The sequence below is a fragment of the Lycium ferocissimum genome, chromosome 12 (genome assembly GCF_029784015.1).
Source record: "Lycium ferocissimum isolate CSIRO_LF1 chromosome 12, AGI_CSIRO_Lferr_CH_V1, whole genome shotgun sequence".
NCBI lineage: Eukaryota > Viridiplantae > Streptophyta > Magnoliopsida > Solanales > Solanaceae > Lycium > Lycium ferocissimum.
In genome coordinates this window covers 1,307,111-1,331,344 of record NC_081353.1, presented here as the reverse complement: position 1 = coordinate 1,331,344, position 24,234 = coordinate 1,307,111, and the positions used below count along the sequence as shown (strand labels likewise).

Genomic DNA, 24,234 nt, shown 5'->3' with positions numbered 1-24,234 from the left:
GACTTTATTAAAGAATTAGGATACACAACTACTTGTATATTTAGTATTAAGACACCTAATAGTGGCATTTTGGTAGATGTTGATAGTGATGAGGTTATTTTAAATATGACCGTGGTTTGAATGATGGTGATATTGTGGAGGTTTTTGTCAAGCACATGGTTGATGAAGCAGTTGTTGACCCACCTTTATTAGAATATGTTAGTCATGGGGATAAGAAAGAATCTTGTTCCCCTTTTAATAAAGGGGCTGATGATATAGGGGCTGATGAAAGAGGTAGTAATGAAAGGGTTGTTGAGGAGCCCTTAAATTGTCCTAATACATCTTTGTCCTTTTTTACTCAAACTTGTGAAAAAACACCGCCTCCTACCTCTTATACACCTGCTGCTACTGCTGAAAACACACTACCCCATTCCTCTTTTACTTAAAATTTTTCTGTTCCAGGAAAAACACCTCCTACCTCTCCTAACCTGTTGTTGCTCCAGAAGAAACAACACCCCATTCCTCTTTTCCTTGTACTGATACTACTGCTGAAAATACAGCAGGCCCTTCCTCTTCTACACCTGCAGCTTCAGTTGAAAATAATCCACCCCATTGTTCTTTTACTTGCTGCTAGTGCTGATGAAAATACAGTAGGTCCTTCATCTTCTACACCTGTTGTTCATGAAGATCTTGAAGATCTAGGTCTAGTTGGATCTGATTTCTTAGATGAGGGTTCTCATTTCTCAACTAATGATAGTGAACAATCTGTAGATGACATAGAAGGGGAAGGTGAGGATGAATATGCAAGTGATGAGCTCGATGAGGTAAGAGAGTTAAAGGTGAAAGGAGGACTCAAGTTCGAAGGAGAAAAAGAAGTGAGAGGGGCAAAAAGCGATAGTGAAGAGGTTCCGGCAGGTGAAATGCCGGCGTGTGGATCTAGGATTTGATGAAACTACAACACGTAAGGTTAGTCTTGGGGGTAGGTTAGGAGGTGATGAACCTTACATTGATAGTTCTGCTGATGATAGTTTTGAAATAGATGAGGATGAGGGTTGGGATGATGAAGAGGACATTGAATCTATTGGGGTAAATTTGCCAAGAAGACAAAGGTTTACAAGAAAGAAGAATAATAAGAACAAAATCATTCATGACCCTACTGCCAAGAAATTTGTATGGCAGTTGGGTATGGTCTTTAAAGATGTTGATGAGTTTAGAGAGAAAGAACAAAATATCTTTGTTAGGAAGGGTTAAAGTAGAAAAGTGGGTGAATGAGCCTACAAGGGTTAGGGTGAGGTGCAAGGATGGTTGTCCATGGATATTGAATGCTAGGCTTGATAAAACCACAGATGATTTCCAAATTAAAACTTACATTCCAAAGCATACTTGCCTCCAAACTACCAGAAACTACTTGTGTAATGCCAAGTTTATTGTTGAGACCTATAGAAAGAGAATAACTGAGCAGCCAAACATTAAAGTTGTTCAGTTGCAAAAGCTAATTAGGACAAAGTTTAATCTTCATGTTGGTAAGACCACAGTTAGAAGAGCAAGAGCAAAAGTACTGAAAGAAATCATGGGAGATCACATTCAGGAGTTTGGAAAAATCCTTGACTATAGGGATGAATTGTTAAGGACCAATCTTGGTTCCACTTGTGTAGTTAAATTTGCTGAACCAAATGCTGATGGTAGGCCTGTTTTTCAGAGCTTTTATATCTGTTTTGATGCTTTGAAGAAAGCATTTCAAAGCACCTTGAAAATGTATTGGTTTAAATGGTTGTTTTTACGAAAGGGTTTGTAGAGGATAGTTGTTGATAGCTGTGTGTAAAGATGGTAATAACCAAATGTTGCCTCTGGCATGGGCTGTGGTGGAGTATGAAAACAAGAACACTTGGACTTAGTTTATCAGAATTTTGAAGGAAGATTTGGCACTTGGAGATGGGACAAATTTAACATTGATAACAGATATGCAGAAGGTATGTTTCCTTGATTTTTGTTGCAAATTTTTTCATAAAAACTTATGTGTATTCATCTATGCTAACTATTACTGTTTCAGGGACTGTTTGTTGCTATTCAAGATCTTCTACCCGCTGTTGAACACAGAAAGTGTGCTAAGCACATCTTGGCTAACTTCAGCAAAGACTGGAGAGGGCTACAAAGAAGACAACAGTTTTGGAGGATTGGCAAAAGCACCTTTGAGTCTCAACTAAGGAGAAATATTGAGCTTATGTGAACAGCCTGGCATGTCAAGCAGCAGGATTGTCTCAACTAGTAAAGCAAAGGTGACAGATCAGCGGAGGTAACTGGTGGCATTGGCTACACGCCAAGTGCAAATAGTAAGCTGAAATGGAGAGGCAATGAAGCAATCACAACCAGGAAACTACAAGAGATACAACAGAAAATGACAAAAGGTAGAGGTAAATCCGCAAACCTAACCCAAGAAAGCACCTGTTCACAGTCCAAGCAACCATGGAAAATCTAATTATGATGAAAATTGTCCCTGCCGTTCTTAAATGTACACATTTATGGATTGACATTTTAGTATTTTGTCTTGTTAATTAATGGTCAACTGATCTAGTTTGTGTTCGTTTTTGCCTTGTCTTTTAATCAAAACACATTACAGTACGCTTGCTATACCATTTCAACTTGACATAGCTGTTTAACGTGTACAAATTCAGGTTGGGCATGAACTTAATATGGTCAACAAAGGTTATTCAAGGCACTAAATCCAACATGGTCAAGGACCATTAAATGACCTATTAATTTGGTTATAACCCATCTATATAACACAACATACACACACACACACCATATCACACATTCACTACACTAAACTACAACAACAACATCAACGTGCAACCAGCAGCAAGCACAACAAACACAACAAAAGATATAACATCTACATCATACCAAAAGAAGATGCTAGCTTTCTTTGTGAAAAAGATAACCCGTTCTTACGTGCAAACCGATGATTTTGTAAGTTTTTTTATATTTGATATTATTATTTGATTTACGTGAAAGCCGATGATGTAAACTTTCTTTTTTGTTTATTAAAGATACTTCCACGTGAACATCATGACATTTTTCCAACGAGAACAACGCATGCCATGTTAAAAAATCAAGATGACATCGTTCACAAGATGACGTTCAGAATTGGAAAACAAGCTCGTTTATGCCAAGGGTGGAAGACATTTATAGATTCAAAAGGTTTGAAAGAGGGAGACACACTAGAGATTTGGGTGTGTAAATGTGAGTGTGGAGATGGCATAGGGTTTCATGTATTTAAAATAGAGATAGAGATCATAAATATTGATTAGTAGATCTCTATTATTCAATTGTCTATGTTTAACATCTCCATGTATGATACTATTTTGATTAAGACAATGATTAATGTTATATGGATGTGATTTTGATTTTAATTTCGGATAAACACTTCAAAACACCTTAACATCAAACTTCTTCATTCATACATGATAAAATAGATGTATATGTTACAAAATTTGCCATAACAAAAGGCAAACAAAACATAACATAGCCGAGACACTACCACCACTACCACTATCTATGGCAATTTGATTTTTCCATTGTTTGAATTGCCACTACGGAATATAAAACTTATGAACACAACAACACAAACAACAAAACAAAAAACAAAATTCCTATGGAATCTACCCCCTTTAATCTTCCTTGTGTCTTCTTTTTTTGGTCCATCAACCTCGACCAAACCCATGTCAATACTAACCGAATTATTATCATTAGCAGTGATCTCATCCAATTCCATCTTCAAACTCCCATATCGCACCAATTCCTTCTCTAAATCTCTAATTTTGTTAACCAATTTTGGAAGGATAAATTTTGATCTTGGATCAACTTCATCTTTGTCCCTCCAACGAAAAGCTTGCATTTTTGAGCCTGAAAAATATCAAAACAGAGCATAAATTTACAAATTTAATTTTTCAATAAATCAAAAAATAGGAGCAAAACCATACACCATAATAGGGACAAGACTAGTATCTTCTTCCAGGGCTGTTTTTGGACCAAGAAGTTTGCATTTGCAACAAATTCCCGTGTTGACATTGGACCACGGTTCTAAGCATAGGATCACTCTCATCCATACACAGTCGACCAAGGTCAATTTTTTCCATCAAACCCTAAGAAATGAAAAATGACTAAATATGAGCAAGAATTACTCTAGAAATTTAAAACAATAAATTTCACATGAACCAATTTAAAGAGAAATAAATGAGAAATAAACCTAACTAACGAACCTTTTTCCAACGATTGGAGCGATTAAGGTGTTGATTTTTGGAGCTGTAACGATTGGAGTGGTTGAAGTTACGGAGTTGTTTACTTTTTTGACAAAAACATGGAGATGGGTATTAAATGGGGTGAAGAAGAAGATGAAGTAGACGTTGGGTGTAAAAATGGAGGTAATTTAAATTTATCTATGTGGCAGTCCAGTTGGCATTTTAAAACACGTCAGATGTTATTTTTTAAAGGCTATAACGCGCCACTGAGCAAAGGTAGTCACGCTCTTGTCCACATGAGCAAAAAAAGGGCATTTTAATACTGAAAAAAATTGTCCAGGGGGGTAATAGGACCGACGCAAAGGTTAGGTGTGTAATTGGGATTTTGGTCAAACGTTGGGGGGTATTTTGAGTATTTTCTCTCGTTTAGACACTTTTTTGACAATCAACTAATATTACAAAGTGAGTGTAATACACTTGCTGGTGACGTGACATGATGACCAATTAAAAGATGACATGTGGCATTTGAGTGTAAACTAATAATTTAAAAATATATTATAAGAAACAAAAAGACAAAATTATTTTTCAGCAAAAAAATAAATGAAAAAACTTATTTTTGAAACCCCACCTGCCCCACCCCTCCTTCCCCTCGTCCCAAAACCCCCCAGAACTTCCACCCCGCCGGCATCATCCCCACCCCCAGATTTTCGGAATTTCACAAAAAATATTGTCTTCTCTCCATTTTCTCTCCATTATTATCACGGTTTAGTAATTATTGTTGTAAAAATTTGGAAATATAAACCACACCAAAGAAGAGTGCAGCCTCATTATTGGGTCCTAAAAGCAATTAAAATTCGAAAAACAAGGAGTTTTAGTTTGTGTTTGTTTAGTAATGAGAGGCTCACATATGCAAAGAGATCGATGCAAAAGAGAGGCGACTCGCCATGGCTGCAAAGGTAATTTGCCAAGCCAAGATACAGGTCGGGTAGTCTCTATGCCCGACCCGGTTAGCCCATAATTAAATCATCATTATCATTACTGCCTTTATAATGGATCATGAAAATCAAGAAACAGACAGAGAAACAGAACTATGGATGTATAGATCATGTAATTTCTAAGAATAAGTGTAGAAGAAGTGAATGGAAAAAAATAAAGAAGAAGAAGGAAATAAAAAAATATATGTTTTTTTAGACTATTCACGCACTTGTTTTGGTGTGTAAAACACACAAGTTGCCAAGTCAGCAAAAAGTGTCTAAATGACACAGTCTAACCTTACCGTATGTCTAAATGGAACAAAGGGCATTTGAGGTGTTCAAGTGAAAGAAGTGGACGACCACAAGGGGCCGCCGATGGGTTTGGCCATAATTTTAAAGGTAATATTTGAACCTCAAAAAGATTAAGATTTAATTACTGAAAAAATAATTTCCACCATATATGGAGAACCAAACTTCATTTTCTAGCTATGACAATTCATACATCTCTTGAACAAAAAAAAAGAAGGTAAATTTGATAGAGAAAAAGGGATAGAGAATTGCAGAACAAACACAACATCATAACACTTTTACTGAATTAGTCTAGGATTTACTAGCACAAAATAAAAATAAAAAAGAAATTTCAACTGTTTCTTGTTCTTTTTGATCCCTACAATTTAGCCACAACCTATTATCCAAACCACTCCTTGAACTATTTTCCATGATGAAAGAGATGAGGTTTGAGTGAACTTGTAGGTGTCATAAATTTAAGCAATAACATGATAGGCTAAAAGCAAATCATTATCAATACCTAATAAAGATGTTATTCCTGTCAAATATCTACTTAAAAGAATAAGAGATTTTAAACTATTCTTATTAGGAAACAGAAAATGTAAGTAGGTAGATTTGAAGCAACATACGAGAAAAGTGCTATTCATCTGAAAAAGAAATTTCAATAAAAGTCCAAATATAGATACTGAAAGTAGTGGCATATATGATATGTCATAAAACCTTACAATAGTTCTTAGTCCTGAAAGCTATAGTTCTAGTCATCCAGAAATTATTAACTTGATACAACAATACGAATAAAACAAATCATAACAAAATTAAATAAATATTTTAAATCATACCTTTTTTTTTTAGACAACTCAAAAGTTGCATCATTCATCCACAACATTTTCCGGAGTATATTTACCAATCGAAATTAGCTGAACAATATACAATAAATTCATGATTCATGAAATTGAATACAAAGCTGAATGAATTAGTAAGTGTCATTTTAAAGGGAATGTATCCAAAGATAAATAATTTAAGAATTTAAAATACTCACATAATAGAAATTGTTGCCGTTGTTGGCGAAGAACCTGTGTAAATTTCCGGGGAGCAAAATCTAACTTTCCTTAAGATTTCTTTTGTAGGGAAATTTATTGACTTCAACTCATCCAAATGCAACTTGAAATGATACCCATTGGACCACTCCATCCAAATATATTTTCATTCTTCACGGAGGAAATGAAAGGTTGGAGTAGTAAATATTAGGCCTTTTATTTTACAATATAGAATAGGAATGAATGAAAAGAGTAGTAATTGACATATTTATTCTTGTACAAGTAAACTACTATGATCTGTTGCAGACATAACTTTCGAATAATTTTTTTCTTTTCCATGGGTTCTCCACTGTATAATAAAAACTAAGGAATTTTTACACTGCATAACTGTCCACCAAAATAATAACCGACAAAATTAAAAATAGTGTATATATAGAAATAATATCGGTTGGCAGACGGTGGACTTTCGTGGAATGAAGCCCAAATTCTGTGGGCTTATTATCTAGGCCCTTGAGAGACCGGGGATCCCTTCAGCAAGTATAAACCCTAGCATCCCATTATTTACTTGTTCTCTTACGAACGAACAAACACAACCCTCGGTGGAAAGAGAGAGAGAGAGAGAGAGAGAGAGAGATCTGCATCGGCTAGCTAAAGGGAAGGGAAGATGGAGGGAGGAATAGCAAAAACAGTGAAGGATGTTTCCCCACATGACTTTGTTAAGGCTTATGCCGCTCACCTCAAACGCTCCGGCAAGGTACCATCTATATGTTCTTCCATTTATGTGAACAGTGAGTAATACTGCTTCTTGTAACGTACAACGCTCACTTAATGACTGCGTGAATATATTGAATTTGTGTATGAACAGCCACTTTGTGTGGCGCCTTGTTTGTTTTTACTTTTTAGCTTCGATTTTGTTGTACAATTTTCTGAACAAGTTTCTAACTACTATAGTTTTCATTTTTTGATACATCATTAAAAATTCCATCCATTTTAATTTATGTGACTTTTGGGAGTATATGGGTCAAACTTTATAACTTTGACCGTACATAAAAAGTACTACTTATATGTTATGATAATTTATAATTCAAACAATTTAGAAAAATGTAAGGAAAATCTGGTCAAAGATCCGCCTTGTAGACTCCCCAAATAGTAGTGGGTTCACATAAATTGAAATGAAGGGATATTTAAATAAGAAAGAACCAACTTTCTTTTCTGTAGCTGTTTGTTTTCAGTCACAAATTCATGTTCTTGAATAGAACAGACTTTTTTAATCTGAACTTGCATTTGGTTTAGTGTTGTTTGTCATACATGGCTTGTTAATTTAGTATATCTTGTATAGGTAGTTACTGAAGACTGAGGTAGAAGGAAATTGTTCTTGGTGAATATAAAGTACATGTTGAGCTGACCATATTTAAATGGTTGGAGATGGGACACTTTCATTTATTTATTTAGTTATGTAAAAATACTGGGTTGATTTTAGGTCTGCCACGTCGACGGTAGCAAAATGAGCAATGACCGACAATGCATGATTGGACCAATAACAAGTTTTTATTAACTTTTCGCATTTTTATAGGAATCTGTGGATGGATCAATATTCCACCACGGTGCCGTTTCCTATGATTACATTATTATCTCTTCAAAAACAAAAACTGGGTTGATTCCTTCTACAGAATCAAGTGCATGGAAATAATTTCAGTTTTGGCGTTGGTAAAGCTTGCTTGAGATTGAGGCATAGTAGTTGCATTAGTGAGACTTGATCCAAGAGTTTTGCTTACTTTGATCACATTGGATTCATCGAGATGCTTAAGTCTGCAGAGAGGGGATCCGTAGTAGGACACATTTATTTATTCATTCTCTGTTCACAACATCCTCTAAGCTGCCAAAGTGATTATTCCTCTGGATGAGTTCATTGCGATGTTACAAAAGTGAAATGAATCTGCATATCGAGGGGTTATCGCTACATAGATGAAGCCATGCGCTTTAGAGAAATGTGTGTTTAAAATAGTGACATGCAAAGTGATCCAAACAAAAAGCAGTTGGTTCTTTGAATCTCAACTTTTAGGAGTTGGATTAGTATCATTATTTTCTTAAATTGGATTTGAAAGTAGTTATTCTTATTGCAATTTTGCCGTTATATTACCAAATTCACACACACACACATATATATTTGGTATTCCTGATAAAAATGTATATATGTTTGATTTTTTTTCTGTAATTTGAGTCTTCAAAAAAGCATGTGTTTTCCTTCTCACTTTCCGCTTCAAGCCCTGAGGACTTCGTTGCATTTTTGCCCTTTTTTCTTTTAGAAACATTAGTTTTTTGTTTGGCTTGCTGCATTGAAGAGCAAAATTGGAATTATGCTACCAGAAGTTATTTGCTCTGTGAAGTTGACATTTTGCCTTATCATTAGTATGGAGTCTGCTCTATGCCTCTCTGTTTCTCTGCTAACTCGAGAGACCTAGCATAGGTTGTATAGTTTTCTTCCTTTGTTAATTCCTGGCTTCCAGCCAATGTTACCACTGAAATTTCATGGAAGTTTGAGTTAAAATTGTGGTTATTTGTGCTTTTCTATTCTTGCTTATTACCTTTGGTTTGTCCAGATGGAGCTTCCTGAGTGGACTGACATTGTCAAGACTGGTAAGCTCAAGGAGCTTGCCCCATATGACCCTGATTGGTACTACATTAGAGCTGGTACGTTCTATCTCCATGATTAGACGAAGGAACTTGTCTATGGTAATTGTCGTTCTTTCTAACTTCTCTTAATTGATGTATGGCAGCTTCTATGGCAAGGAAGATCTATTTGAGGGGTGGTATTGGTGTTGGTGGATTCCGAAGAATCTATGGTGGTAACCAGAGGAATGGCAGCCGTCCCCGTCATTTCTGCAAGAGCAGTGGTTCAGTTGCACGCCACATCCTTCAGCAATTGCAGACCATGAACATCATCGACTTTGAGCCTAAGGGGTAAGTAACCTTTGTCATGCAATTGCTGCAGAATTTGATGTGTCCCCTTATTTTGTAGTGGTTGTAGGATTGAAATTTATTGATTAGCCAGAAACCTGTTTGGTGTCTCAATTTGGCAAGTCATTTTAGGTGGTAAGGTTAACAGTGATGGCTTTCTTTCTTGCTTTTTCTGATATTTATTGTCCCATAAATCGAATATGATGCACTTGTTAATATACATATGTGTGTTTAATCACGTTATGGAGCCAGGAAAATTGTTGCTTTGTTCAGAAAAAGAAAATCATAAGGAGACTGATTACTCTGCCGAGAATAAGAATGTCATTCAGGTGGTAATATTTGTGTTTTAACTATTGTCAAAAAGTTGTTTGTGTTTATCGTTTTGTGGAGCAAGCAAAAACTCTCTTTTTATTCAGGAAAGAGGTGGTGAAAGACGATGGCAAAGATTGACTATTCCTTTGAAAATAAGAATGTGATATTTGTGATTAATTGTACAAGGAAATGATACGGGGCTGACTTTTCCATTGAAAATAAGAACATGGCTTAAATGAATCAAGATGAAGTGCTTTACCTTGTTCTCTGGGGGAGACATCCTAATTAGCGAATGCTCCCAACTCAAACTTACATCCTAATTGCTAGCGAATGCTCACAACTCAACTACATCAGCTGCTTTAAGAAATCAAATTTCTCATTCATTTGAGATGAAATTTTTACTTGTTATCATCTGTCTAATTTTTCTCTCTTATAGTGGAAGGAGGATCACATCCAATGGCCAGCGAGATCTTGACCAAGTTGCTGGAAGAATTGCTGTTGCTGTTTAAGAGAGATGAGTTCATGCAATCTTATGATATGAATACATAAGTTAGCTCAAACTTATTGTTTCAGTTTGGACCTATATAGATTTAGGGTATTGTTCAATCAATTTTGTGGATGTTGTGCCTTTTTTTGAACTGTGCGACTTTTCTCAGTATGTCAAGTTTTGTCCTTTCAGTAGCCTGAGGTGTATTGTGGCATATCTTCCATTCAATGCACCATCTACATTCTACTCCATAATTACACCGAGTAGATCCCCCTTAGAATCAACGCTTTTACCTAATTCATAAAATTCGAAGTCTTGGTTAATGCAATTCTCTCGTGCCCAATACTAACGCTTTTACCTAATTCATAAAATTCGAGGTCTGTTGATTGATGCAATTCTCTCATGGCCCTAAGGGACAAGTAAGAGAAGTGTACAAAAGCTGATTTTGGTCTAAGTTAGTGTGATTGCTGGAATTGTCTGTTAGGAATTTCGTCATCCGTATTTAGTAGATTATAAACATTTGGAAATTTAGAGCAATTTTTTTGTTTGGTTTGGAACAGGGTTATCCTGGGATTAGGAATAAGTTGCCCGCCCAATATGCGGTCGACAATACTAAAATTTGGCATATAATTTATGTATTACTATTAGCTAATGTCAATAATAATTGTTTTAAAATTTAATAATCTTAGTAACCAAACGGTCCATGTGGGTAGGATTCATTGTTTGTTTTAGATATTCAGTTGTAACGTTACCGCTTTTCAACAGAGTACAGTGTCTTGAGCTAAATCTTCCTGGGGTATTATTAATAGTTAATCAAATCCTAATTAAGTGGAAGTAGCGGTAGCTTGTTAGAATTATAAAGTTTTGATGATTTTTTATTTTTTTTTTACCAATATTATAAACCTAATTACCACAATTAAGGAGGTTCCCTTTTAATTACCTAATATAACTATATTTACCAATTGTATATAAAGGGATTAGGCGATAGTCTTTCCCATTTTCTCTTCCTCTTATCTTCTAAGTTCTAACCGAACACGATCACGTGAATTGTAATGAGAGTTGACTGCAAAATTAAAAGAAAATTCCGATTACACTTTGAAGTTTTAATTGCTTAAAAACTGTAATGAGAGTTCACTTATTGTTTTTGGGGTCACATGGTTTATTAGTGGCGAAATTAAAAGATGGCTTATCAGTGGCGAATTGAAGGACAATCACATGAACAATTGAACATAAAATTTATTAAAAACCACCATTGACTACCATTAAAAAGTTTCGAAGCTTTGAATTTGAAAAACGAGTTCATCAAAATAGTTATTCCCTATGTGAAAGTGTTTGACCAAGCACATAATTTAAGAGAAAAATGAAGACTTTCAAAGCTTGTGGTCTAAAATAAGTCATAAAAACTCCTGTGTTTATAAATCCTTTCATTAAGGGTAAACGGAAAGTTTGAAATTAAATTGTTACTACATAGGGAAAGATGTTATTGTTTTTTGGACTGACGAAAAAGGAAAAAATGTCACATAAATTGGGACAGAAGGCGTATTTGTTTGGATTTGACGTCGTTGCAAAGGATCGAATATCCTTCGGAGTTTATATCTTGATCTTGGGGGAGTTTGGTGAAGATCAGAGTTGGTATGGTTGGAATTTTGGATTGACACTCAATAGGAAGATATAAATAAGTTGTATGGAAATTGTTACACCCCTCGTTTTCGTAGTGGTAGAACTTATGATTTCCTAGTTGGGTAGGCCTTGGGAATTGAGACCCAAGCCCGAGTTTTGGAGATAGAAAATATCCTACCCCGTATGCAATGGTACCAGCAGGTATTCCTAGTGATTTACAGGATTAGAAGTTGAACAAATCGAATCGACGCGATCTGAACTGAATTGGAAAATTCTGCAGACACCAGTCATGATCGACGGGTCGTCGAATCTGTCGACGGGCCGTCGTTGTGCGGCGTCGATAGGGTTCCGCAGCCACCGCATTCCCGCAGCGCGAGTCGACGAGCACATCGACGGACCGTCGACACGTCGACGGGTCGTCGACCCGCTCGTCGAACCGGACCACTGAAGCAGTTAATTCTCCAAGTATAAATATGTGGGTCACGACTTCATTTCATATTTTCCTCCTTCCAAAAATCAGAAAAACCCTAATACATTCTCTCCCAATATTTTTCATCACATTAGTGAAGATTTGACAAGACCCGGACCCCGTAAACCCGAGATGGAGAAGAAGAAGGGTTGCTTCTAGGGTTTCTTCAAGTTGTGGAGCTTAGGGAATTAAAGTGAAGTGATTCTTGACCCCTCAAGGTATGTAAATGATTCCTACCTTTGTATTTAAGTTGAGTATCAAGAGTTTTAGTGATTCTAAGTAAAGAGGGTGTAGTTGTGAAAGTGGTAAGTTGATGAAAGACAAAGTAGTAACTTAGGGTTATTTTTAAGAGATGATTGGGAATGGATTGGAATATACTTTGATATATATATATATATATAAGTGTTGTTATTGTTGTTATGGTTGGTATTAAAGTGAATGAGAAGTTGAAGAGTTGTTAAGCTTATGAGAGAAATGTTGTCCATGATTCGTTAAGCTCTCTATACATCTAAAGGAGGTTAGCAAGTGAAGTACATAGTCTAATGAAGGTCTATGTCATCTTAATTGTAGATTTACAAGTCGAGAAGTAGGAGTTGGACGATTTGATATACGTCAAGGTATGTTAAGGCTATCCTTTCCTTCTTTTGGCATGATCCCATGATGTGATCTAACAAGCGAGTAATCGAGATTTCATATTACTCTACTCTTAGAAGTATTAGGAGTATTTTAGTCTTTGATGTTCATGTACTCCTTTTACGATTATTCCTTCTGTTCATAGGTCCAGTTTTATGTATACAATTATTCATGCATTACATTCATTTATATATATATGTATGTTGACCCGTGACCAGAAGACGTTATATACGCAAGTATTATATGTATATGGGGTATGGAAAGGAGCAGATATTATATACGCATTACCACCTGATCAGCTGGTGCACTATTATGATGATATAAGAACCGGTATAAAGTATCGCAAAGAATGTATATGATGATGGCCGCGAGAGAGATCGATATGATATGAGAAAGAGACGGCGTTATATACGCGCATATATCAGGCGTTATATACGCACCTATATACAGATGTATGACCTTCATTGATAGGCATGAGCATGCATATTATGCGCCCACAGAGGCATTTTTAGATATACAGATTTATGCAAATACTAGTTCATACAAGTACATGCAGATACTAGTTCATACAGGTACATGCAGTCACTCATTTCAGCTTATGAGTTCAGATCTTATCCTTGATTCTCATGTGTATATATATATGACGTTGCTCTTATGCTTTACATGCTCAGTACATTGTCCGTACTGACTCCCCGTTGCTCGGGGGGCTGCGTTCATGCCGCGGTACGGGGGAGACGGCAGGTGGTCCGGCTCGGTGGGACCTCTAGATTTAGCCGTGTCGAAGACGCTCATTCGATTCGGAGCTACGGTCGGTTTTGGTATGCCCCTTTTGAGACGTGTATGCATATGGGTATGACGGGGCCCTGTCTCGTCCTTTCTACAGCTTTTATTCCAGTAGAGGTCTGTAGACAGATGTATGTATTAGCCAGACGATGTAGCCTTGCCGGCTTCTATTCTTTTGTGTACAATATATGTAGCAGCCTAGCTGGTTTGCACAGTTCTTCCGCATGATTGTATATATATATATATATGTATGCAGATTGTACAGAGTTCTGATGTTTCCTTTTTATGAGATTAGTTGTGCCACTCATGGGCCTTGATGTTCAGTATATTTCAGATACAACTATAGGGGTGTTTGGTCGCTAGAGGTTAGACTCCCATCACGGCTCATAGGTTGGGTCATGACAGAAGTGGTATCAGAGCAGTTTCGTCCTAGGGTTGTCTACAGACCGTGTCTAGTAGAGTCTTTTTTATGGGCGTGTTGTGCACCACACTTATAAACAGGAGGCTACAGGACATTTAGGATGATGTCATTCTTTCTCTCCTAGATTGTGCGATCGAGCCATGTGTTAGGCGTTCATTTTCTGATTAATTGTTATGATTTCAGCGATGCCTCCCAAGAAAGCTACAGCTGCCCAGAAGGTCAAGAAAGCCACAGGTGAGGCCACTAGCCGTACTCGACAGCGATAGAGCCCGTGATGCGATTCGTAGTGAGGGGCCATCCGAGACATCGCACACCGCCTCCGGCCTCGCCCCCAGCTTCCTCGGCCGGATGCGCAGGCCGGGGATGTGCGGGATGCCGTGCGGTTGTTGACCGGATTAGTAGCCGCCCGAGCTCGGCGGCAAGAGTTGGTGTTGACCGGGCGAGATGGGACGGTAGTTCGAGGGTTAAGACCTTCCCGGGGTTAGGGTCCTCCGAGTTTTCGTGGTACAGCAGAATATGGACCCCCAAGATTTCATTGATGGTATGCAGAGGACTTTGAGGGTTATGCATGCGGACGAGGTCGAGTCCGTAGAGTTGGCTTCGTATAGGCTGCGTGATATTTCGGTACAGTGGTATCAGACTTGGGAATTATCTAGGGGAGAGAATGCCCCTCCAGCTGTGTGGCGAGAGTTCGCAGATGCTTTTATCCGCCATTATTTGCCTCCTGAGGTCAGGCGAGCTAGAGCGACGTAGATTCCTGTATGTATTGAGCGAGGGGCGTATGAGTGTCTTGCGTGTATTTTGATTCTATGGCCAGATATGCTCCAGCCATGGTGGCTGAGATGGAGGATAGAGTTCATCGTTTTGTGGCTGATTTGGGGCCACATTTGATTGATGCTTGTACTACTGCCGTATTACAGCCAGGCATGGATATCTCCCGTATACAGGCATATGCGCGAAATTTGGAGGATCGTAAGCGCCGAGAGGACGGATCGTGATCGTGACCAGGGCCATGGTAAGAGGTCCAGATCTTTTGATAGTGGGGGTGAGTTTAGAGGAGGACAGAGACAGCAGCATCCCCCTTTCCATTCAGTAGGGAGTGCATCTCAGCGGTTTTCAGGTCCGAGATTTGACCGGTCTCCTCATTCCAGAGCAGGCCAGAGTTCTAGAGCATCAGACTCTCAGTACAGACTAGAGTCAGGCTAGATGTGTTACACCTCGGAAAATTTCCCCTCAGTGTACATTGAATGGACTAACGAAGGGTATGACGTATACGAGATCTAGACAAGTAAGAAATAGTATTTGATGATCCTAATTGAGATTTCCAAAGGCATCCGAGTAGAGGAAAGAAGTTGCTAAGGAAAGCGAGTTATAAGTTAGTGTGTCGGGCAAAACTATGAGTATCGGGTTAATGATGCCTTAAGCATGTTTTGAAGAAGAGTTATAACGTCCCTTAGATCGATAATGAAGTGATAAACAAGTGCTAAGAAGGTTCCATAAGGATTGGAGATCAAACGAAACGACGGGAACCATTCCGGTGGAACTGTGAGTTCCACGACCATGTTCCACGGACAGCCCCATGATCCACGGATCGTGGATGTGTCCGTGGAACAGCCAGCAGAGAAGATGGCTGGCTGGTTGTGAACCACGACCAGTTCCACAGCCAACAAAGGGTTCCACAGACCGTGGAGCTGTCCGTGGAAGTCCCGCCGGCTGAGACTAATTCAAGTTTTTAAATGTGATCCCACTTCATTTATTTCATTTCCATACACGACTTCACCCTCTCAAGACCTCTAGAACCTTCTCTATATTTCATCCATAAGAAAACCAAGGGAATCAAGGGTCAATAACAAGATTTGAAGTGAATCAAGCCTATGAAACTTCATTAAAGCCATCAAAGTCAAGAAATTTCAAGAAAGGTGAAATAGGGGTTTTGTGCAAAAAGGTGTATGATCATTCAAGGTCTATTCCTTCATCATCTAAGGTGAGTTTCATGACTTTTCTACATTATTTGAAGTATTAGTAAGTTGAAACACATGGATTATGGGAGAGTATAGAAAATGGGTTATAAATGGATGAATAAGGTCATTTTGAAATAGTAGTTGCAATGAATCATGAAAATGAATATGGTGATGTTATGAATGCGTTATAAATGATATTTAGAACATGAAATAAGCATTGGATACGAAATAATGCGATAGTGAACTTTGGCCATAATTATGGAGAATTGGGATGGAATTGTGAAATGCGAATCATGTAAATGAATGACGATTGTTGTTAGTGATATTGTGATGGTTGTTATGAACGTTGGGAGTTGATATGGAATATGGCGGAAAGTAGTATAAACAAAGGAAACGCTGCCCAATTTTCTTTAGCCTTAAGAAGTACGTTCTTATGATTGTATAGCTAATGACGACACGAATTCCCTTGAAGGTATAAGCAAGTACATTAAAGGAGAACGAGCAAGCGATAGAGTAGCTAAACGACAAAGGTATGTGAGGCTAGCCCTTTCTTTCTAAGGCATGAGTCCTATAGCATAAATTTCCTCTCTTATTATGAATGATCCATTTTTAAGAAGACTGTGAGTCCTTGTTCCTGAATAGTTATACAAGACAAGAGATATGAGATGAATACGATAATGATAATCGCAAGCTTAAGTCGAGAGATACTATAGTTATGATATAATGTCCCCATAGTGTCACGACCCCACCAGAGGCCGTGACAGGTACCCGATAATATCATACCGGCACCTCTTATCATGTATTCTATTCGTACTACTGAGTGGTCCATATGGACGATACGATCATATCTTACTCAACATAATCATCAATAGCATACTCGTGAACGAGTGTCGGTGAGGTTTTAACAAAAGATTATACAACCATGAGGGCGAGCGAGGACTACGAAACATTTGACCGTACACGTACGTCTACGAGCCTCTAAATAAGATACATATATCCACAAGTCGGGGTCGGAATCCACCGTGCCCAAATATGTACACAAAAAGTAGTACCGGTAAACCGAAGCTCCGAACAACCGGAGCGCTCCCAATATACCGCTGGTGGAGCTCCTAGGGATCAGATGCATCTACCTGTTTACCTGCGGGCATGAACGCAGCATCCACAAGAAGGGACGTCAGTACGAGCAATGTACTAAGTATGTAAGGCATGAGTAACAACATATGGAAGGATACAAAGCATGAATAGTAACAAGACGAAAATATAGAACATATCATGAGATAAAGAGTAACCTGTACATCTGAGTGCCTTTTAGGCGGTTACCATGCATGCTTAGTGTTCGGAACGTCAAAATAAGATCCATATAATATATTGTATTATATTGAAAACAAAGGAACGTGCGGCCGATCCATAACCACATATCCCGCGTCCGGACGGTATCATGTCATATTATACCAATTATCAGGTGGTTACGCGTATATAACGCTCTCGCCCTTTCCCCTATTACCCATATACATATACGTATACATATATCATATTCATATATCATATAAGTAGCATGCATGAGAGCCCAAAGAAAGTCATGTATCTATCGGAGTGACGTAAGGTCGGTAGCCTCCGATCATATTATGGATTAATCGTGGTCGCTTTGTCTCACTTTGGAGGAACGATTATTATAAGGTGAGACTGTCAATGAAGAATAGCTTCACGAGGAAAACATAAAATAGGATCATAAGTGTCACACCCCGATCTTACTAGGGTGTGATGGGCACCCGACCCCGTAACCGGAGCCGAGCGAACCCACTGACTCTACTACGTACTGATTTTTTTTTTTTTTTTTGAATCTCGACGTCAAGTATACATAATAAGATTTCTAAAATACTCTGTCGATGCTTTTAAATCAAATAAAACATGTAACCGTACACAACTTGTATCGTAGTACAACCGACTCCCGAAACCCACGACCGTGTTGCCGCAAAGTCTCTAACTTCAAACAAGACATCATGGCATAGCACGGCGACTCGGCGACACTCCGGAGCGAACGGAGCTCGCCAACTACGTTGAAACATCTTCTATGCTACCTCGGCTAAATGCAGGGTGTACTGCGCGGCATGAAACGCGGCCCAGAAGAAGAGGGGTCGGTTTAACAATGTACCGAGTATGTAAGGCATAAGTAATAACATTGTAAGAGATATAAACATGAGTAAAACAGATATCATATCGTGAGGTAAAGAAAATAACCTGTACATGTGAACAATAACTGCATGGATACATAGAACATCTCATCCGATAGTAGAGTAACTTTTTGTGTATCTGAGTGCCCCTGGGGGCGGATGCCATGCATGCTAAGCTACCTTTGAAAAATATTTCTTTTCATATATATAGAAAGCACAATATGATATATTGCCGAGGCGTCGCGCAGCCGATCCATTTAACCACAAGTGAATATATATCCCGCGTCCGGCATCCCGCGTCCGGATGATATCAAGTCGAAGTACGGATACATGTACCGTGTATAACCCAAATTTCGGTAGCGTCATAGCGCTCTACCGCCATGCTCCCATCTTCCCCATATACATATACATACATATATACCATAGCATGCGGGGAGCCCAAGAAAGAAAACTATAACGCTATCGGAGTGACGTAAGGTCGGTAACCTCCGATTTTATTATGGAATAACCACGGGCGTTTTATCTCACCTTGAAAGAACTAATACTAAGGCGAGACTATCAATGGAGAGTAACTTCATGAGAAATCATAGGACAGGATCATAAGGCATCACTTCATTTACTTTAAAACCTTTGAAAATAGTCATTATTCAAACATAGCTTAACATGTCATATCGTCATATTCGTAGTAAGAACATATCCTTGGCATTCTCATCATAGACTTCTTCTCATATCTGGCATCATCATTATCATCATGGAACCGTAGTCGTCGTTTTAGTCATTAAGACTTTCAATATTGTAAAACTTGATTTTTAAAGAAAAAGAAATATTTTGGAAAACAGTTATAAACTTTTAGTAAGGAAAAATCATGCATTGGAGTCAAGAGTTTAGTTAAAGCAGCTATTGTTTGGTAGTCGAAAAGATAACCAAGAACTTTCATTGACTATAGTACGGAAATAAGCCTAATGGAACCATAGGAGGGAATTCGGGAATAGTGGGCCCACCTCGGATCAAATGAGGTGGTATACACGCTTTACGTATAATGCGTTTCATAACATCGCTTATGAGAGTTTTAGGATAGTCGGGTGTTGTCCATGCAAGTTCTAGGTGTTTAGGAAGCTTTTTCCAACATTTCACACGATTTCCAGTTCAATTCTACTGAATGAATAGTAACTAATTTCAATCTCGGATTTCTAGGAAAGGATTTGTCCCCGAGGCCCGTGTTCAAGCCTACTACGTCTAAGACATGCCGAAGAAGGAAAGTGAGGTCTTACATACCTTTTTCCGCTCCTTACGCTCCTCCAAATTCAAGCTCCAAGTTAGCCAAAATCTACAATTTGGTCATATTTACCAAATGTTAACTTAAGCATCTAAAAGTAAATTCTCAAAGTAACACTTATCTACCAAAATTTCGGCAGCACTTCCCCTGTAAATGCGCCATCCCCGAGATTCTAACTCGGCAAATTTTAATCAACAACAATCCGGGAATTCAACCCGGCCAAACTACCAATAATACCAACAATTGTTCAATTCTATTCAATTCCATCCACATAACTTTCAAAACGATTCAATCAACATATTAATCCATCCAACACCTTCCAACTCCAATAAAACTAATAACAATACCTTTCCTTTTCTTCCAAATTCATAAGCTATATTAACAACATTATTTCCATCAACACAAGAAACTACACCAAAATCATATAAATTTTCCAAAAACGACCCGCGACACTACAACTTTAACATGAATCATTAAACATTCATTCTTTCATCATAATATTCCACAACAAACAACAACCAACATGCTACATACACACACGGTCACACCATACACCACACGGCTACAACACAACTTCTAAATTTCATGGATTTCATTCATTCATTCATACTAAATGTATACAAATTTCTCATGATCACAACAACAATCAAAATACTAAATAGAAATTTATTCATCACTTCCTACCATCACAACTCTATTCGGCCATAACTACAACATGCATGACCTCATGTTTTTCATCCATTTCTCCATTCTACAACATGCACAACCATCCATAACATCAAGAGGAAGTGAATTCTTACCTTTCTTCCTTGATTCCTCACTTGGCTAGAGCTTGAGATTGCAACAAAGAGTGACCCCTTTCTTCCAAAAATTATACCATGTTGAAGAGGGCCTCCAAATTAGTGGAGATACATGAAGAAACAAATTTTTGGAACAAAATTCCCATGACTTATTTTTTCCATGGGGTGGCCGAATGGCCCCTTAAGTCTCTCCTTCATCTTTTGTTTTCTCTCTTTTCTCCAAAGTCTTGAATTAAATAGATGAACTCTCTCATGTGTGTATATATATAGAGCTATTAACATGTGAGGGGCACATGCCCTCTCTAGATTTTTCCTTTCTTTTATTTTCTAGAATTTTCTTTTCTTTTTCTTTGAATTTTCTAAATAAAAGATGACTCACTTTGTCATCTTTTCCCATTCCCATTTTTGTCACATGGCCAACATGCCCTTTTGGAACTTTCATGAAACTCATGTGAAATTCCCGTTTTACCCTTTGACTTTTCTCAATATTACCATTTTGTCCCTAACCTTCCGCATTATTTCCACGGCCCATTTTACGAATTTCTCTTCTTGCCCTTAGCCTTTCTCAATACCCCACAATACCAATACCCATAAATAATATTCCTAACAACTCGGACATTAAGATTATTTTAGAACATCGTCTTGACCTTAATTTCTTACCATTATCCCACAACGTCCGAACGTACGAAATACGGGCTATAACAATAAGGCATCAATTCATATACTTTGGAATCCTTAAAAAAAGTCATCATTCATGAACAAAATTGCGAAATCAAGAAATAGCTCAACGTTCTCATATCGTCATTGAAATCATAAACTTGGAACCTTTAAACGTAGAGTCATCATCATCATATTCATCGTAGGAAAATATTCTCATTTTTGACATCATCGTTGTCATTGTAAAACATATCCATCGAGTTGTCATGAAAGCTTACGGAGTCATAAACCTCCATTTTGGAAAGATACGGACATTTTAGAAAGCATGTACGGGTCACCGGGAAAGAAATCATGCCTTAGAATTATAGACTTCTAACTTTTGACAAGTTATGGAAGCATTTATGAAATCGTAATCTAAGAATCATGCCTTTGAAAGAAAGGGCGAGCCTTAACATACTGCTCGACCTCTATTGGCTACGTCTATCCGCCCGAGCTCACAAATCTACATTCGAGAGGATTCACACTAATGTTAGTCTCCGTATCACATACTTATCTCAAGTTCCAACTTAAACTATTTTATATTCTATCGAAAATCGGGCGATCTCCCCTTTTTAGGTGCCAGCCCGAATTCTCAATTCATCAGCCAGCAACAACAACAACCATACCAACATCAATAATATCATTTCCCCTATCAAAGTATTCCATAAAACAGCCCACACGCTGTTTTCCAATTTACATAACTAGTCAATTCACTATTCAACCATTTACTTGTTCGGCCGAATTCATAAACTACACCAACAATCCGCATGCTAACAATCATCATTCTTATGAACACAAGAGACTATATTAGCATCATATTACTTTCCAAAACAGCCCACAACAATTGCAACGTCAACATGAGTCATCAAGCATTCATTTTCATCATAGAATCTACAACAAACACAACTACAAGGCTAAGTAAAATGAATTCATCATTCTTACACACATGGCATACACACGGCCAAGGCAACCTACACGGCCACCACAACAACACCACAATTTCATGGATTTTGTTCGTTTCCACACTCCACAACATACACGAACCATGCATAACATATGAAAAATAGGATTGAACCATACCTCTTTCACTTAGTTCCTCAAATTGGCTATGATTTGCACCTTGAATCGACGCTTGTTCTTACTACTCCAACGACTCCACTATGTTGTCTTGCACCTTCTAAGGAGTGGAATTGCTAGAGAGAATTATTTTTTGATCACTTTTTCTTGCCCTTGCTCGGCTCCTCTCTTGGCCGAATGGCTTTTCTCTCTTTTTCTCCAAGCTTCTAAATTTTTCTAAGGGGACGAACAAGATGACTTGCCTTGTATTACTCACCACACATATATATATATATACACATGCACATGGCCGGTCATGTGCAATTTTTTTTTCTCTTTTCTCTCTTTTTTTTTTTTTTTTTTTTTTTTTTTCTCTTCTCCAAGTTTCTAGAATTTTTCTTAAGTCATAAAAGATGACCAATCTTCTTGCTTGCCTAGTCATCTTGTCTACATATACATTTAATCCTTGCAATATAAGATGACCACATGTACATCTTCATGGCTTAAGATAATTGGCCAACCATGGGTGGGACCCACGGCCACTTGGCTTCTCAAAAAAGTCATGAACTAATAATAATTTCCATGAACTAATAATAATTTCCGAATTCCAAGTTTGCCCTTAATATTCTATGCCAATAATATTTATAAGCGACTTGCGCATTAAATCAAAACAATAAAATGGCCTTGCCCTTAACTTTCCTTCAAAGCCTCGGAAGCTTAATCTCCTTAGTTCACTTGTTTTCCCGTCCTTCCATAACCTATTACACGAACTCGGACTCTTGTATTGCAAAACGAGCACCAATGATCTTGCATCCTTTCGACAATAACTCCGGTGTCTATAGTCAACTAGCTAACTCCTAATGAATCTCAATGTACCGAAACTTGGGGGTGTAATACATAGAGCTAATGAAGTCATATGAAATCTATTAATGTTAATCATTATATACACTCACCTTATGTTTGTTCCTTCAAGGTGAGGCAGAATACTTACGAATGCTCATAATGACATCGGGGGTCCACGACCTTATGTCCCCCCAATAAAATATGACTATCTATGAGTCTTTATGCATGTATCGCTATAAGTATAATATGGTGAGTTATGATAAGTACGTTATGACAAGCATACTATAATGAGCACATGATAATATCACACCGTGCCTATATGGCCGGGCAGTCACCGCCAAGGCGGGCAACTATACACCATGGCCAAATGGCATGGGCAGACACCACTAGTGGGCAGCATGAGATGATACCCCGGACGCGGGAGGCCTGGACGCAGGCTAATGCTAATGCTAATGTTACTGATTATCACACCGTACCTATATGGTCGGGCAACTTATATATTTATGCATATATGATATGATAATGAGAGTGAAAGTAAGTCAGCATGTATGATTTCCTTTATGATTCAGTCAGAAGCAGATTGCTCTTTATCGATGCCTTCTTATTTCATTGATGTCTTCTTATTGTTTATGTCTTACATACTCAGTACAATATTCGTACTGACGTCCTTTTCTTCGGATGCTGTGTTCATGCCCACAGGTAGACAGGGAGGTGATCCAGACTCAGAGCTAGCGGGCGATTTGGAAACACTCCATTCTCCGGAGGTGCCATTGATATTCTTTTGATACATATTTGTATATATCCGCTGATTGGGCACGACGGGGTCTGTCCCGTCCATATGTCTAGTACTCTAGTAGAGGCTCGTAGATACGCGATGTGGGTGATATGGTCCCATAGTCTTCATGTATATGCGTATATATATATTATTTTGATAGCCGAAGGGCTTATGTTTATAAAAGTAAATATGTTTCAAATGATGATAGTTTTCGATGATTATGAGTATATATTATGAATGAGGAGGGGAAGAGATAAGTAACGAAATGAGCGGTGTTCGGTGGTTAGCCCGGATACCGTCATGGCCCGTGGCCGGGTCGTGACAAAAGTGGTATCGAGAGCGAGTTCGGTCCTAGAAATGTCTACGAGCCGTGTGTAGAGTCTTGTTTATGGCGTGTTGCGCGCCACGCTAATAAACAAGAGGCTACGGGGCATTTAGGAAAAATGACTATCTT

At 38.1% G+C, this 24,234-nt stretch overlaps 1 protein-coding gene and 1 non-coding gene across 2 annotated transcripts; both read left to right on the top strand.

Moving 5' to 3' along the window:
- Positions 1 to 7,076: 7,076 nt before the first annotated feature.
- On the top strand, positions 7,077 to 10,470 carry LOC132039585 (small ribosomal subunit protein eS19x). Its single transcript, XM_059430079.1, has 4 exons — positions 7,077 to 7,273; positions 9,120 to 9,210; positions 9,297 to 9,480; positions 10,226 to 10,470. The coding sequence occupies exons 1-4, from the start codon at positions 7,184 to 7,186 to the stop codon at positions 10,296 to 10,298; spliced, it is 438 nt and encodes a 145-aa protein (XP_059286062.1). The 5' UTR covers positions 7,077 to 7,183; the 3' UTR covers positions 10,299 to 10,470.
- On the top strand, positions 7,999 to 8,147 carry LOC132041306 (small nucleolar RNA snoR2/U65). The gene has a single exon (XR_009411001.1). It is a non-coding gene; the product is annotated as a small nucleolar RNA snoR2/U65 (small nucleolar RNA).
- Positions 10,471 to 24,234: the final 13,764 nt, after the last annotated feature.

What these genes read in the sequence shown, in the direction of transcription:
- LOC132039585 (XM_059430079.1), top strand. Translation starts at nt 7,184, where the DNA reads ATGGAGGGAGGAATAGCAAAAACAGTGAAGGATGTTTCCCCACATGAC. An exon ending in ACCTCAAACGCTCCGGCAAG is followed by an intron (nt 7,274 to 9,119) that starts GTACCATCTATA and finishes TGGTTTGTCCAG; the next exon opens with ATGGAGCTTCCTGAGTGGAC. An exon ending in ATCGACTTTGAGCCTAAGGG is followed by an intron (nt 9,481 to 10,225) that starts GTAAGTAACCTT and finishes TCTCTCTTATAG; the next exon opens with TGGAAGGAGGATCACATCCA.